We start from the raw sequence: 17,792 nt of genomic DNA on the forward strand, positions 1-17,792 counted from the left end.
CGGATGTGGCAAGGCTTGCAAACTATTACAGACTATAAAGGGAAGCACAGCCGCAAGCTGCCCGGTGACACGAGCCTACCATACGTTTCGAGGCAAGTAACACTGAAACATGCATGAGAGCATCAGCTGATCCGGACGGCTGTGTGATCACGCTCTCCGTAGCCGATGTGAGTAAGACCTTTAATCAGGTCAACATTCACAAGGCCGCAGGGCCAGACAGATTACCAGGACATGAACTCCGAGCATGCGCTGACCAACTGGCAAGTGTCTTCACTGACATTTTCAGTCTGTAATACCAACATGTTTCAAGCAGACCACCATTGTCCCTGTGCCCAAGAACACTAAGGCTTTATTTTATGTATTTAACCTTTATTTAACTATGCAAGTCAGTTAAGAACAAATTCTTATTTACAGTTACGGTTGACCAAAAGGCAAAAATGCCTCCTGCAGCGACAGACAAAACACACATCACGACAAGAGACACAACACAACACTACATAAAGAGAGACCTAAGACAACAACGTATCAATGCAGCAACACGTGACAATACAACATGGTAGCAGCACAAAACATGGTACAAACATTATTGGGCACAGACAACAGCACAAAGGGCAAGAAAGTAGAGACAATACATCACGCAAAGCAGCCAGAACTGTCAGAGTGTCCATGATTGAGTCTTTGAATGAAGAGATTGAGATTAAACTGTCCAGTTTGAGGGTTTGTTGCAGTCGCTAGCTGCAGCGAACTGAAAAGAGGAGCGACCCTGGGTTGTGTGTGCTTTGGGGACCTTTACAAGAATGTGACTGGCAGAACAGGTGTTGTGTGTGGAGGATGAGGGCTGTAGTAGATATCTCAGATAGGGCGGAGTGAAGCCTAAGACGGTTTTATAAATAAGCATCAACCAGTGGGTCTTGCGACGGGTATACAGAGATGACCAGTTTACAGAGTGCAGTGATGTGTCCCATAAGGAGCATTGGTGGCAAATCTGATGGCCGATAGCTACTTCATAGCTATGTTATCCACGGAGGAGTTAACCTCACGACGGAAGTACTCTAAGTATTAGACCAGTCGTACGTGGTGTGATCATGGTTCATGACTTCTAATAACCTTTCTCCTGAACGGAGGGTTCTATTTATTAGTGCCGTGTGTTAGCCATTGGAAGAGTGCAATGGAGATTCCCTTCCCCGTGTTGCACGGGGAAGGGACTCCTATGTCTGAGTGACTTCTATGTCGCTATTATTAATAGCAATTTAACTTGTTAGGTTACTAATCCTCTTACTGAGTGTTGCTGGACTGACTGTGGTATTGGTACTGGTATTCAAGGGGTCCAGTTGTCCTACCGATATATTCTGAAATGTCCTACAGGACTGGCTGAAATTATCCTACAGGAATACATGATTAGAGCATTTTACTAGTTGTCTTGTAGTGGATTCTACACATGGCAAGGAATGATTATTGTTGCCGTTTGTTTTGGAGGTGGACAAGTCCACTGGACTTCCTTTACGACCAGTGTGGTACACCTCCGTACTATCTTAGGTGTGTTCTAAGATAATCCCAGTCTAGGGGCCTGTCTGCTCCTCACTGTTCTCAAATGGGAGTTTACAACTAGATTTGATTTATGCTCTGGCGTCCTCGTACAGTGTTGTCCATAGTCTCGACCCCCCCACCGGTCTCGATAAGGCTCATCATGGGTCTGGGCTACTATTCCCCCCCTTTGTGTCTCGGGACCCCCCCACCAGTGGTGTTGGTATCCGAGGCGCAAACTAAAAGTTCGGACCCTATGTGCGAGTTGTCAGAGGCCGCGTTGTTATGAGAATGGCTGTAACCTTTCAACCAAATCTCCTGGTGTTTGTGCTTCAAAACACTCAGTGGCTGTCGAGGTCTGTCAGTCACCACCGCGTCCGCGTGTGGCAACCTCTTCAGTACCTGCGAACTGAGATGAGGATATCGGTCTGTGATATCGCAAAGTGTTTCACCAGTGGGAGTCATTGGGTCAGTTGCTGGACTGACGCCATTAGTGTCATTGTAAGGGTTGACAGTCCCCCACAAAGCGGAAGGTGTATCATCGGAAGCAGAGTATACTCTGCGCATCAATGTTTTTCTTGCTGAGACGGGCGCAGTGCAGTGTCCGAAGGGCAAGAGAAGTTCATCTCAACTACCATATTGCCCGACTGCAAGGAGGAGGGAAGTTGCTCATTCACAGAGACAGCTGGCTCGAAATCATGAAAAGAATGGTCAATCAGATTGGCTGATGGAATGTGTCGAGATATCGTAATATCTCCTTGGATCGGATTCTGCACCAAGCGGTTTCTAAACGTCTATTTCCCAAGGGGTACTTTAGACAGATACCCCTCGTGAATGACTGCGTTGCAGCTAGCGTTAGGGGAAGACAGTGTGGTCGGTGGAGAAGGCACTGTAGCCTGTGACCATACCTGGTTGGTTTTCCAATTCATCAATGGGAGTAACCGATCCATCAAGTCTGCTCCCAGTTGCAGGGGTACAGTTTCGAGGCTGGTAACATACACAGGGTGAACGAGTGAGACGTCCTGGAAGTGTAGTTTCAGCATGACTCTCAATGGTGGCAAATCTGATGGCCGAATGGTAAAGCGCATCTAGCCGCTCAAGAGCACCCTTACCTGCCGATCTATAAATGATGTCTCTGTAATCTAGTGTCGTGTCTTTGGCTATGCCGGATTAAGTGATATGACATGCTATTCTATAAAATCCTTTCTCTGTAATTAATATTACCTGATTATGCTAATCATGTAAATGTAATTAACTAGAAAGTCGGGGCACCACGAAATAATGTTTATAGAGCTGTTATCTTCCGAATAAACTCTTAAAGACCTAGTAATATTTTACATCAATAGCAGTCAATATTAATCGTCACCTTATTTCAGTCTCATTTGAAAGTTGTAAATTCTTGGTTATCTTCACGAACCCTGGCTAACAAGTTAAATCAGCAATACAAAATCGGGTTTAATTATTTATTTACTAAATACCTAATTAATCACACAGAATTACATACACACAGAATGCAAATTATGTCATAGAGAAAACGTCCCTGATGGACGGAACCTGTATGACTTCTGGTTACACAAAGAGAAGGGGTTGGGCTTGAATGAAAGAGCGGGAAGACTGAGGAACAAAGGGAGAAGCTAAGCTTTCGTAAATACAGTATCTTATGCATGCTAAATTACCGCCCATTTGGAAAAGGGAAATGCAATAAATATTTACTCTGAGCTGCGCTTCGGTAGGTTGGTCGTGGATGCTGGTCGTGTTGCCCAACAGAGATCTTGCTGTCCTCGGAATAATGTCTCTGGTGGTAAATTGGATACGTTGTAGTATCTTCGTTGTGTGTTAGACTGGATACGTCATCAGTCCTTTCCTAGCCCACGTTTACAGCTGCTGTTGCTAACTCAATGGCTAGGATATCTCACGTCTTTAGTGAATAAGAGTTCAAAGTTCATACCATTCACAACCAAAGCTCACGCTGAGGTTGGCTTAGTTCTGTAGTTGACATGTTAGTCGTTTTTAACGTTTTGTCCGTCGTCCTATCGTCCTCGGAACAGAAGGTTACATTTTCGTCAAGGGCTTATATAGTGGAGGGAGAGAAGGGTGTGTTTCATAGTTTATAACCTATGTCTCTTCACAGGGGTGGGCCACTGATTGAGCAGGGCTCTAACCTTATGAAAACCCAATTCTCTCATTTGGAAGCTAAAATTACATTTAATCTTTTCACAAATAGTTTCATATTCAAACATTTAAATTGCACAACAATTCCATGTGAATCTGATAACTAGAATGTGAAGACTTTCCCAGATACAGTTTATGTCATCCTGTCATCAGTCATAATGTCTCAGATGACAACCGAACTGACATCATATTCATTAAGTACCAACGCATATTTTCAACTGGTTCTATTACCGAAATATGGTTCCTTTCCCCCCACTTGTTTGATGTTCCCAGATTCTCTATGTTTAACAAAGGCTATTCAAGAGTCCTTCAGTAGAGTCAGAGAGAGGGAAGGGAGAAAGGTATTTATGGGGGGGTCTTAAACCTTACCCACAGGCCAACGTCATGACACTAGCATGGGTAAGATGGTCATCTGAATCAGGGTTAGTTTGGCAGCTGTGGTGAAAGAGGAGCGATTACAATAGAGGAAACCAAGCCTAGATGTAGCTTTAGCCTGCAGCTTTGATATGTGCTGAGAGAAGGACAGTGTACCATCTAGCCATACTCCCAGGTACTTGTATGAGGTGACTCTATCCCTTCAGAGGTAGTAATCACACCTGTGGGGAGAGGGGAATTCCTTTTACCAAACTAAATGACCTTTGTTTTGGAGGTGTTCAGAACAAGGTTAAGGGTAGAGAAAACTTGTTGGACACTAAGAAAGTTTTGTTGTAGAGCATTTAACACAAAATCCGGGGAGGGGCCAGCTGAGTATAAGACTCCTACTGCCTGAGCTATGTTGTTGATGTAAATTGAGAAGAGCGTGGGGCCTACGATTGAGCCTTGGGGTACTCCCTTGGTGACAGGCAGTGGCTGAGACAGCAGATTTTCTGACTTTATACACTGCACTCTTTGAGAGAGGTAGTTAGCAAACCAGGCCAAAGACCCCTCAGAGACACCAATACTCCCTAGCCGGCCCACAAGAATGGAATGGTCTACCGTATCAAAAGCTTTGGCCAAGTCAATAAAAATATCAGTATAACATTGCTTAGAATCAAGCGCAATGGTGACATCATTGAGGACCTTTAAGGTTGCAGTGACATCCATAACCTGAGCGGAAACCAGATTGTATACCAGAAAGAATACTATAGACATCAAGAAAGCCAGAGTTGATTATTAACACGTTTTTCCAAGACTTTTGATAAACAGGGCAAAATAGAAATAGGCCTATAACAGTTAGGATTAGCTTGATCTCCCCCTTTAAATAAAGGATGAACCGTGGCTGCCTTCCAAGCAATGGGAACCTCCCCAGAAAGGAGACAGGTTAAAAAGGTTGGAGCAACCTTAAAGAAGAAAGGATCTAAACCATCTGAACCAGATGTTTTTTTGGGGTCAAGTTTCAGGAGCTCCTTTAGCACCTCGGACTCAGTGACGGCCTGCAGGGAGAAACGTTGTAGCGGGGCAAGGGAAAAATAGGGAGAAGCATCGGGGATAGTCGCATCAGAAGGGGTGGGAGATGAGAAAATGTTGGACAGGCAAGGAGGCATGGCTGAGTCAAATAGGAATCCTCACTTAATGAAGTGGTGATTAAAGAGCTCAGCCATGTGCTTCTTGTCAGTAACAACCACATCATCAACTGTAAGGGACATGGGCAGCAGTGAGGCAGAGGGTTTATTCTACAGGTCTTTAACCGTTTTCCAGAACTTCTTGGGGTTAGACCCACAGAGAGAGAACTGCTCCTTAAAGTAACTAACATTGGCCATCCGGATAGCCTGAGTGCACTTATTTCTCGTTTGCCTGAACAAGAGCCAGTCAGCCTGAGTATGCGTGTGCCGAGCCTTCGCCAAATGTCATTCTTGAGGTGGAGTAACTCTACAAGATCACGGTAAAACCAGGGGCTGAACCTGTTTTTAATTCTCATTTTCTTTATTGGAGCGTGTTTGTTAAAAATACCGCTGAAAATATAAAAAAATAAGATCGAAGCGTCTTCGACAGAGGGGATCAAGCTGATTTTATACCATTTTACAGAGGCCAATTCATGAAGGAAGGCTTGCTCATTAAAGTATTTTAGCAAGCGTCTATGGCAAATCAGGACAGGTCATTTCAATGAGCAGCCATTACAAACACAGGCTGTAAAACAGTGATCACTAAGGTCATTACAGAAAAAACCAGACTGATACATGATAACATCAAGGAGAGTAGCCTTTTCTGGGTGTTTGGGGTCATAACTTGTGGGATTGGTAATAATCTGAGAAAGATTTAGGGAGTCCCATTGCTTTAGGACTTGGTCGGGTGGTTTAAGCATGTCCCAGTTTAGGTCACCTAGCAGGACAAATTCAGACTTAGTGTAAAGAGCCAGGAGAGATCTTAGGGCAGGTAGGGTACAGGCCGGTGCTGATGGAGGACGATAGCACCCAGCAACAGTCAACAAAGAGCCATTTGAAAGTGTAATGCTTTAAACCAGCAAATCAAATTGTTTGGGGACAGACTTGGTGGAGACAACCGAGCACTGAAAGTGATCCTTGGTAAAGATTGCCACTCCCCCACCTTTGGAAGATCTGTCTTGCCCAAAAAAGGTTATAATCAAAAAGGTTAACATCAGTTTTGAAAACACTCTTCCTTAACCACGCTAGTGTTATTTTACTGCTGCTGTTTAATTATTTGTTACTTTTATTTTCTATTTTTTACTTTACACTTGTTTTTCTTAAATCTTCTTAACACACTGTTGGTTAAGGGCTTGTAAGGAAGCATTTCACTGTAAGGTCTACCTGTTGTATTCAGCGCATGTGACAAATACAATTTTATTTTATCCCCCATCCCACTACTTTGGCCCTAAATGATCCTACACTAGGCCGTCGGCCTGGGAGGTGGAACCCCTTCTCTCAAAACTTCCTGTAGCTCTGCTGCACTAAAATCGCTCACACCCAAATATTCCGCTGCAACTACCACATCTATCTTCTGAGATTTCTGCTCCATCATTGCAGTGCAGTTGGCTATAAACGCAAGAAATTCAACCATACTAAAAAACGATTCCTTTCTGGTTCTCTTTCTTTGGGCTAACTCACTGGGGGCCTCCCAGTCAACTCACTGACCCTTGGGCTATCCTCTCTCTTCACTGCCTCAGCATAAGAAACGTTCTACCCCACTCAAACTCTGGAAATCTCAACCGGTCTCTCACAGGGCACTTAGGATCTCCAGCTGAATGGGCACCCCCACAGTTGACACAGTGCTTTCTTTATCCCAACTGTACACTCCCTCTGACTAAACCCTTCTGCACATTTCTCACATCTTGGGATCTCCCTTCTACACACTGCTGCAACATGTCTGAATCCTTGGCGCCTAAAGCACCGAAGCGGGTTCGAAAGATAGGCCTTCACAGAATGCAAATATCACCTAACCTGACCTTATCAGGTAGAATCTCTGTGTCAAAGCTCAACAAGACGGACAGGGTATTCTCAGTCTCGCCATTTCCACTGGGTCTACGTCTCACCAAACGGCGGGCGTCACAAACACAAAGAATATTCCTTTAAATTTTATCGACCTCTACACTCAATGCTACCCCATTGATCACCCCTTTTAGCTGCGCCCTGCTCCGGAGAGCAAAGCGCACACAGGTTGAGCCCAAACCACATGACTCGAAGCGCCGCTTCCTCTGGGAGGAATCCACTTTCCAAAAATCTCACTCTGACCGGTCCAAGGTGAATGTTGGAAGACTCTACCACATCTGTCGCCGCAGGTAGGCCCACTACATCCCGGACTGCACAGGAGGCTGCTCCTAATATTGGCCGGACGGGGCAAATGGAATGGCATCAAACACATGGAAACCATAGCACTTATTCTGCTCCAGCCATTACCACGAGCCTGTTCTCCCCAATTAAGGTGCCACCAACCTCCTGTGCTGGACTGGCTCAACATCAGAGCTCACCTCTGCTTACTGACTCCATTTTTAGATCATCAAGGTTCTCAAGAAAGCATGAAGACCTATAAGTAAGACTACTTGGTTTGTAATTTGGAGATGTAGGAATGTACACCTCGAACGAAAGTGTATACCAAGGAGAAGAATCTCTGATCTTAACAGCGCCGTTCTTATGCTTTCACAACCTCACACGATATGCTTTTCATTGGTCTCTGTGTACTATTTTTGTTACGATGAGGTGTACTCAGAAATACTGTAAGGAAATATTTGTTACTGTCATTTTCTACTGACGGATCAGTTCATTCAGATATCCACTATGTAACCTCAATTACTGTCATTGACTGCTAAGTTTTATCTCAAATGAATATTTTGAAAGCAGTATATTATGATTTTTAAAGTTCCATTTAATAGCTATGGTCGGGAATGATAAAAACAAATTCTGCAGTTGAATCATCACTTATTTAATGCAGTATACAGCATTTATGTAGTTCCTGCCTATATAATCCTGCCCTGCACAGAAGTAGATTGTCGGGATTATTGTCCTACCCAGATCCCCAACAATCTACTTCTGTGCAGGACAGGATTATATAGGCAGGAACTACATAAATGCTGTATACTTCATTAAATAAGTCATGATTCAACTGCAGAATTTGTTTATCATTCCCGACCATAGCTATTAAATGGAATAAATATTCATTTGAGATAAAACTGAGATTTTTTATAGAAAATGGCAATCAATGACAGTAATTGAGGTTACATAGCGGATATCTGAATGAACTGATCCGTCAGTAGAAAATATTTCCTTACAGTTTTTATGAGTACACCTCTCATCGTAACAAAAATAGTACAGAGAACAATGAAAGCATATCATAAATGCATCTAGCTTATAAAATAGCAACATTTCACCCAAATAATTTTATAAAAATGATAGCACATGATTCAGCCTTTTACTTTGCATGACAAGGGTAATGTCAGTCTCAATGGGAATTTTAATTTCAATGGGACTGGTCTTTGAAGTATAACGAATTTGAAAGTGTCCAAATGGAACATGTTGGTTATCATATGTACAAATCAGTATTATGTCTTGGGCAGGTTGTTTTCAGGTGCTCCACAAGTTGTGAATAGCAACATTTATAGGAAACATACAACGACTGAAATATGAAATATATTGTTGACATATACCAACTAAAATTGTTAGTGCAATTGATTATCCACATATATGCTTTCAAGTACTGCTGTTTATCCACAATTCCCAGATATAGATTTACACTTAAAAATGTCACAGTGGCACCAACACTAACAGACAGACAGCTAACACAATACGAATGTGTTTTATGCCTTCAAGAGTACAATTTTAGTCCAATCATTAGAATTCAACAACACTCACTACATAGGGCAGCATTTTTTAATTGCTAATGGATGTGCATAGGAAGAGACAAACATATATCCTGCACAATGTGTGTAATACAATAGAATGAATCCAGGTTATAATATATATAACACACACCAATCATCTCCTACTTAATGTTTTTGAAAGCATAGTATCACAAATAATTGCTTAGCGTAAAAGTAACTAGAAAAGGGGGAGTTGGGGATAAGTACATTTCACTTTTAAATAATATAAATGTAACGTATCAATACATCAAGAGAATATACATGGCGTGCAGCCTTCGTAATGCAAAAGATAAGAGATTCCGAGAACGAGGCCTACTCAATCAGTCGATGCATGCATGCAGCGCAATGAATAGCTGAACATAAATGATGTACTTTAACTATGAGGCATACTGTTCAATCAAGTCATTGGTTCAAATCAATGATGATTTTTAAGTTTGAAATGACAAATTGCATGACAATCTATTCTCAAGCAAACAGATACGTTAGAATGCTTTGTTTCTAGCTTTTCCTATGTTATTCAGTCACCAGATATGAAATACTGGGCAGCAGTCAGAGGAGAATTAAGACTCACGAGGAGTATGCAACTTAACCCAAACCAAAAAAAACATGCTAATCAGATTTCTCAGTGTAAGAAAACAGCATTATTTCTTATAGATATAACCCCATAACCTGTGTTGCTATGCTCTACTACACACAAATATATTTCTACTTCCTAGACCTAGAGCATAGAGATGGTGGGGTTAGCCACTAAACATGTCTGAACAAACAGAGAGAAATACAGAGAGCTCTAAAAGTATTGGGACAGCAAAGTCACATTTGTTTGTTATTGTGAAATTATTATGACTATGAGGTTAAAGTGTTGACTTTTTATACATAGTCTCTCTCTCCCCTCCCCCATTTCAGGGGACTAAATGTATTGGGACAAATGTGTTGGATGCATTTGCTGTTTGTTTTGGTTGTGTTTCAGATTATTTTGTGCCCATGGTAGCATCCATTAATGTGGATGCTATCATGACTACGGATAATCCTAAATGAATTCTGAATAATGATGAGAAAGTTAAATGCACAAATATATCGCCACCCCAAAATGCTAATCTCCCGTTTTTGTAATGGTGAGAGGTTAGCATGTCTTGGGGGTAAAATATGTATTTCTCACTTATTCACGATTCAATGAGAATTATCCGGAATCATGGTAGCATTCACATTAATGTAGAAGTGTTTAGAAACATATTATATTCTTATTTACAATAAAAGTAACTCCAAAATTGCACAATAATACACTATATACCATTCATCCCTATTGGGTACAAAGTAATCTGACACACAACCAAAACAAACAAATGCATCCAACAAATTTGTAGAATCACAACCTTAATGTAGTCATTGCGTGCTATGAATATGGGACCAAATAATTACCTTTTTACAACTTTAATACACATAAGTGAATTTGTCCCATTTGGTTTCCTAAAAAACTGCTGTAATTTCTAAACGGCTCACCCGATATGGATGAAAATACCCTGACAGTCTGCACTTTAACCGCATACTCATTGTGTCATTTAAAATCTAAAGTGCTGGAGTAGAGCCAAAACAAACAACAACAACAAAAAAATCGCTGTCCCAATACTTTTGGAGCTCACTGTAAAAGTCCCACAAAGCAGATAGCGACAAGAGTTTGCAGATATACATTACAGTTGAGATCACTTGCATATGAATAACTAACTTAAAAAGACACCACACAATAAGTATCAAAAGGCAGAGTGAGTAAACAATATGAATAGATTAGAAAGTAATTTAAAGAGACTGAGGGCAGAAAGTTTCCAGATGCATCTCGCCCCACAGCCTGTTGGATGAGGTCTAGAAAAGAAAGCCGAGGGGCAAGGGGATTGTTTTATCCTTTCCCTCCCTTTCCTTCAATGTGAGGGCACTGTGTGCGTTGAGTGGGACGCACCTCTGAAAAGTTGTGTACGTTCAATGCAAGGGGGGGTTTGGTCAAACATGTCAAGGCCTCCAGACAGAAAGAATGAGAAGCGACGACAGCGTCAGGGCTCAAGAAGACTTGCGCTCCAGCATGTAGTATCGATACATGATACCCACAACAACTGCAGCTATGGCAGGTATCAACCATGTGGTCCACGAGCTAGAGAAAGAAGGAAAAAGCACTTAGACAAAAACAGCTCAGTGAAGAATGTTTAGGAGACAGAATACTTAGTCAATGCAAATGGAATAATCAAATTCTTATCGCTTATGACTGACCTCGAGCCATCTCCTGAAGTTGTAATGAATTCTTCCTGTGGGAGAATTTTTGTTGTTGTTGATAAAAGAGTTCGAGAGTTAGCATTAGTAAAATAGGTGTTACACTATTATAAAACATTTTTACAGAACATTTACTTGAATACTTTACCTTTGCGCCGTCCTTCTTCCGGTCATCCTAAAAGACAGGGTGAAATAATAATTTACACACTTTTACGATCAGAATAAATCATGCCACAAATAATTTTTTTGTTCCATCATTAATCGATAACTATGTTTTGATGAATGAATTTGCAATGATTGAGAGTAAGCAATCTCTGTACCATATGGAGCTCCCCAATGTAGTACTGGATGAGCATCTCTCTAGCATCTGTAGAGTGACCAACATCCTCGAAGCTCTCTGTGGCATCTGCACCTGCCTGCTCCACTAGAACCTCCTCTCCTCCTGGATGCTGGAAACACAGAAACAAGTGGAAGAATTAATTTCAACATGATCTGTCACTACCGACAGTTACTGCATGGTCGGAACTAGAAGCACATGCATTTCGCTACACTCGCATTAACATCTGCTAACCATGTGTATGTGACAAATAAAATTTGAATGTAATCACAGACTACACAATTACAGTATGATGTCCTACATGACATGGATGGCTGGCTTATATCGACCTAAATGTCAATATGATAAATGTGTTAAATAAAGCTCTTAACTCTTTATTATCTGATATCCTGAAATTATTATGTATTGGCATATTATAGGGATAGATTGCTTGATTAAAAATGGTTCAAGCTCCAATGTCAACTTTTTTGTTGGCAGGCTCACTCTTTGAAGGTAAACAAATCTTACAGTGTGGTGTTACTTCACAAATACAGCCTTGATAATAATACATGAAAGAGGTCATGCCAAAGATACTTGTAACTAACCCCTTTAATCTTAACCTGAAATCCAGAACATGTACTCTGTACCATTAGCAAAAAATTGTTTAGCATGACATGGAGTGGAATGATAGCTAAACAGACTGGTACCCCATGCTACTTTCATCTGTGGTCATGCTGTGCCATTGGCATTGTATTTCGACTTATTTTCCCATTATACCTTTAATAGATGGTGGGTTGCGCAACTTTAGGCAACTGACCTCTTGTAACCTGCCCTAACTAGCTTTGTAACCTTTGCCAAGTGGACTAAAGTCCCACTGTGGTAGTTATAGCTACAGTGAGAGGACCAGGCAAGTATGAACTACCTAGCGAACAATTAGGAGTGGTCGTGACAAAATTATTTTTGGACAATTAAGCTAGCTCAAACCTAGCAAACGAGTTACGTTAGCTAGCTAACGTTACGCTAGGTACGTTCCATAATAATGCATCTCCAGTCCAGGTGCAACACCATCTCTGTTAATATTATTGGGAATATGCAGCTAGACACAGACAGCAAACACAGTTAAATTAGCCACATTAACCAGCTAGTTAAACTGGCAAAACACACACTAGCCAAAATAGCAAATGTTATTGCTGGCAAGCTGCCTTCCTCAGCCTGTGTTGACTGAGCGTTAGATAAATAACGTTCAGATATGGTAGTTAGCTAGAAAGACCCAGACCTTCACATAAGTACAAGTTAGTTATCTAGCTAGACGTTTGGTTGGCTTTGGATACTACATTAATTTGAAACCAGGCAACGGAGACCAATATTCTAGCTAACGTTAGCTAGTAGTGGCGTAGCTAATGCTAGTCAGCTAACGTTAGCAACGGTGGTATTTTGATCTTACCTCCTCCAAGAAACTGGTGATGTTATACACTTTATCGTGGATGATAAGCCATACGTCCCTGCTCATATTATGAGCTTTTATTTCTTCCAATGTGTAGTATATCACATCGCTATCTGCTGTCTTTTCTGCGGTGTGATTCACATCCCCCATGCTGTTAGCAGCACCATTTGTGTTGATCATGTTATCGTTCATTTCCTCGCCCATTATCTGTTTAAACACTTCTTGCCTCGCTAGCTAAGTCTCTCAGTTACACTTTGATTATCCAACGTTGAATCGTATGCTGTAGGGTTTAAGACAGAATGAAGGTTCGTGTATCCAACGTGGACTGCCTTAGCAATGCATAAGCCCGAGTTTCCCCTTTGCAACCGGCATATCGTTACATCAGCAGACATGCGGAAAGAACCAATGATTTCATTCCGGTGTCAACTTCCAATGAACATGTATTGACGTAACCAATGAAAGGCAACATTGTAGAATTGTAACCAATCACAGGTGACCTTTAGATGATCATGAGACCTCGTCATTTAGCATGTCCATGGAAGAGTTAGATCAAGTATTTTACATTACTTACATATCAAATCAGTTTTATTGCTCCTTTTAAATGTCATTTGATTTGGCTAATGATCAGTGCAATTCCATCCTGCATATTGTCTTTGTCAGTAGTGTTGTTTTTGAGTAGGTTCCACTTCCAACCTCACCCACTGAAGTGATGTCTAATGTACACTGAACAAAAATATAAACACAACATGAAACAATTTCTAAGATTTTACTGAGTTACAGTTCATATAAGGAAATCAGTCAATGGAAATACATTCATTAGTCCCTAATCTATGGATTTCACATGACTGGGAATACATACAGTATACATCTGTTGGTCACAGATACCTTAAAAAATGTACAAAAATAAAGGTAGGGGTGTTGATCAGAAATCCTTCGCATACACTTAATCAGATTGATTGTGGCCTGTGGAATGTTGTCCCACTCCTCTTCAATGGCTGTGCGAAGTTGCTGGATATTGGCGGATACTGGAACCAGCTGTCGTATACATCGATCCAGAGCAACCCAAACAGGCTCAATGGGTGACATGTCTGGTGAGTATACAGGCCATGGAAGAACTGGGACATTTTCAGTTTCCAGGAATTGTGTACAGATCCTTGTGAAATTGGGCCGTCCATTATCATGCTGAAACATGAGGTGATTGCGGCGGATGAATGGCACGACAATGGTAAGGACGACAAGCACGTAGATGAACTTCCCTGAGGCGGTTTCTGACAGTTTGTGCAGAAATTCTGTGCAAACTCACAGTTTCATCAGCTGTCCGGGTGGCTGATCTCAGACGATCCTGCAGGTGAAGAAGCCGGATGTGGAGGTCCTGGGCTGGTGTGGTTACACGTGGTCTGCGGTTGGGAGGCCGATTGGAAGTATTGCCAAATTCTCTAAAACGACGTTGGAGGCTTATGTTAGATAAATGAACATTAAATTCTCTAGCAACAGCTCTGGTGGACGTTCCTGTAGTCAGCATGCTAATTGCACGCTCCCTCAACTTGAGACATCTGTGGCATTGTGTTGTATGACAAAACTGCATATGGATAACCTTGGCAAAGGAGAAATGCTCACTAACAGGGATGTAAACAAATTTGTGCCCAACATTTTTGTGCTTATGGAAAATTTATGGGATCTTTTATTTCCGCTCATGAAACATTTTTTTATTGAACCTTTATTTAACTAGGAAAGTCAGTTAAGAACAAATTCTTATTTACAATGACGGCCTATGGGAACAACACTTTACATGTGTTTATATTTTTTTGTTCAGTGTAGTATGTCTCTCTGCATCCAGTGATAAGGAGGCAGTGGGAGGCTACATATACAACATTGATATGCTGGATAAGGGGGGCACTGACAGGAGTGTAGCAGAGTTTTTATCAGGCCTGCCTGATAACATACACAGAGATGTCATGCATTACTGTCATCTCATCAGCAATGTAGACAACACCAGGCAAACATTGCTCTGAGTTTGAACTAATAACAGCTGATAATGTAGTAACCTGAATAGGAATTCATTAAACGTAATGTAATTTTCAAGAAAACACTAAATACTTCCACTTGTATCATGCATTTCATCCTATAAATATATTGTAGCAATACTTGCTGTATGAGCCAGGTTACAATATCCACCTAGTTGGTTAAACCTATTTGCGTGATGTGTAAAATGTTTGCCTTTCACGCCAGTGACCCAGGTTCCCTTCCCTGCTATTCACTACATTGGTGTCAGAAGTGGGTTGGCGTCACAAGGCCATCGGAACGCATGGGCAGATGTGTGAAGGGGCTGGAAAGAAAGTCGAAGCACGGGGTCATGCCTTCCTGTTCGAAAGGAGGCGGTGTAGCAATCCATGTTATATGAGCCAAGTTAGAAGTTAATTCCCATCAAGTGTGTTAACTCTATTGGCACAATGTGTAGGGTGTTTGCCTTCCACGCCAGTGACCCTGGTTTGCTTCCATGCTTCGCCGTTTGCTTCAATGCTAAAAAAAGAAAGAAATGGTGATCTTCACATGCTACACAAGATGGCAGTAAAAGTTAAAACCCTTTGGCAGCTGTGTCTAAACTAAAGACCTAACACCTTGAATTTTGGATTTATTTTGCTTTGTTCACAGAGGTCCTTCTGTGAACAAAGCACTATTCAATATGTGTACAGATGTAGGATCTTAATTTTAGCTAGTTTGCTACAGCAGGAAAATAATCCTGCAGCAAAAGGAAACGTGAATTATTATGTGGATTACAATTAATTGTATTTTTTGTAGGGGTTGATACATTTTCAATTAGGGTAAATCAAGTCTGACATTTTAAAGTGGGAATTACAAACTTTAGAAACCTTTTTAAACTTTGAATACACCACAAGTTTGCATTTCCTGCTGTACAGGAAAATTCCCAGCAACAAAAGAGTGATCAAATTAAGATCCTACATCTGTATGGAATGATATGAAGAAGTATGTAAGAATGGTAGTGCCAAACCATACATACAGAATATCAACCAATAACAGAAACATGTGTCAGTCTCATCAACCTCTTATATGAAAGATCTCCCCTGAAAATATCTACTCTAATGTTGAGTAAAATTAAGCCTCCCATAAACTGGAGGACATTCTTTCAATCCTTCAAATGCACTTATTTCAAAATAACACGTTCACCTAACCTCTAGCAGATAGGCTGTTTGCATCTACAACCAGGGAATATCTTTGGGGAGGGGTCTGAGTTATCTCTCGAGCTGTAGCCACATCCCAGGGGGCCCCGTGTTAGACACCTCAATAACAGAAGGAACATTGGTGGGAGTGGAGTGACAGTAGAGTGAGCAACATTTGGAGCCAGCCAGCAGCGGAGCAGTGTGTCATTAATACCCCTGTCTTGTCCTAGGACTCACAGACTAATTGCTCTCACTAGGGGGAAACAAGGCATTCCGGTGTCACCAAAGGCCACACTCCCTGTGACATAATCTGTGCAATTAGGCCTGCCCTCAGGCAGGTAGATACTGGTCTAGAGGTTGACTGGCTGCCAGCGGAATAATGATAAGACGTTTCATATTCTGCCAGAGTTCCTGCTCCCCTTGGGATTTGTGTATGGGAGACCGCACTTCATCTGACCCTTCTTTCCATCAAGTATATTTTCATAGTTTAAAAATCCCTGTGTTATGACTATACAGTACATACAGTTGATGTCGGAAGTTTACATACACCTTATGCAAATACATTTAAACTCAGTTTTTCACAATTCCTGACATTTAATTCTCATAAAAATTCCCTGTCTTAGGTCAGTTAGGATCACCACTTTATTTTAAGAATGTGAAATGTCCGAATAATAAAAGAGAGAATGATTTATTTCAGCTTTTATTTCTTTCATCACATTCCCAATGGGTCAAAAGTTTACATGCACTCAATTAGTATTTAGTAGCATTGCCTTTAAATTGTTTAACTTGGTTCAAACATTTCGGTTAGCCTTCCACAAGCTTCCCACAATAAGTTGGGTGCATTTTGGCCCATTCCTCCTGACAGAGCTGGTGTAACTGAGTCAGGTTTGTAGGCCTCCTTGCTCGCACACGCTTTTTCAGTTCTGCCCACAAATTTTCTATAGAATTGAGGTCAAGGCTTTGTGATGGCCACTCCACTACCTAGACTTTGCTGTCCTTAAGCCATTTTGCCACATCTTTGGAAGTATGCTTGTGGTCATTGTCCATTTGGAAAACTCATTTGCAACCAAGCATTAACTTCCTGACTGACGTCTTGAGATGTTGCTTCAATATATCCACATAATTTTCCTCCCTCATGACGCCATCTATTTTGTGAAGTGCACCAGTCCCACCTGCAGCAAAGCACCCCCACAACATGATCCTGCCACCCCCGTGCTTCACGGTTGGGATGGGGTTCTTCGGCTTGCAAGCCTCCCCCTTTTTCCTCCAAACATAACGATGGTCATTATGGCCAAACAGTTCTATTTTTGTTTCATCAGACTAGAGGACATTTCTCCAAAAAGTATGATATTTGTCCCCATGTGCAGTTGCAAACCGTAGTCTGGCTTTTTTTAATGGCGGTTTTGGAGCAGTGGCTTCTTCCTTGCTGACCGGCCTTTCAGGTTATGTCAATATAGGACTCGTTTTACTGTGGATATAGATACTTTTGTACCCGTTTCCTCCAGCATCTTCACAAGGTCCTTTGCTGTTGTTCTGGGATTGATTTGCACTTTTCGCAACAAAATGCATTCATCTCTAGGAGACAGAACGCTTCTCCTTCCTGAGCGGTATGACGGC

The 17,792-nt window shown here is 41.5% G+C and overlaps 1 protein-coding gene across 1 annotated transcript; it reads right to left on the bottom strand.

Moving 5' to 3' along the window:
• Positions 1–8,808: 8,808 nt before the first annotated feature.
• LOC115167270 (cytochrome b5) lies at positions 8,809–13,401 on the bottom strand. The gene is made up of 5 exons (XM_029721516.1): positions 12,997–13,401; positions 11,557–11,685; positions 11,385–11,411; positions 11,237–11,271; positions 8,809–11,120 (listed from the first exon to the last, which is right to left on the bottom strand). Exons 1-5 carry the CDS (start codon positions 13,198–13,200, stop codon positions 11,030–11,032), a joined length of 486 nt encoding a protein of 161 aa, XP_029577376.1. The 5' UTR covers positions 13,201–13,401; the 3' UTR covers positions 8,809–11,029.
• Between the last annotated feature and the right edge of the window lie 4,391 nt (positions 13,402–17,792).

This window comes from Salmo trutta, chromosome 29, assembly GCF_901001165.1.
Source record: "Salmo trutta chromosome 29, fSalTru1.1, whole genome shotgun sequence".
Classification (NCBI taxonomy): domain Eukaryota; kingdom Metazoa; phylum Chordata; class Actinopteri; order Salmoniformes; family Salmonidae; genus Salmo; species Salmo trutta.

What these genes read in the sequence shown, in the direction of transcription:
- LOC115167270 (XM_029721516.1), bottom strand. Translation starts at nt 13,200, where the DNA reads ATGGGCGAGGAAATGAACGATAACATGATCAACACAAATGGTGCTGCT. An exon ending in TCACCAGTTTCTTGGAGGAG is followed by an intron (nt 11,686 to 12,996) that starts GTAAGATCAAAA and finishes CTGTGTTTCCAG; the next exon opens with CATCCAGGAGGAGAGGAGGT. An exon ending in ACATTGGGGAGCTCCATATG is followed by an intron (nt 11,412 to 11,556) that starts GTACAGAGATTG and finishes CCTGTCTTTTAG; the next exon opens with GATGACCGGAAGAAGGACGG.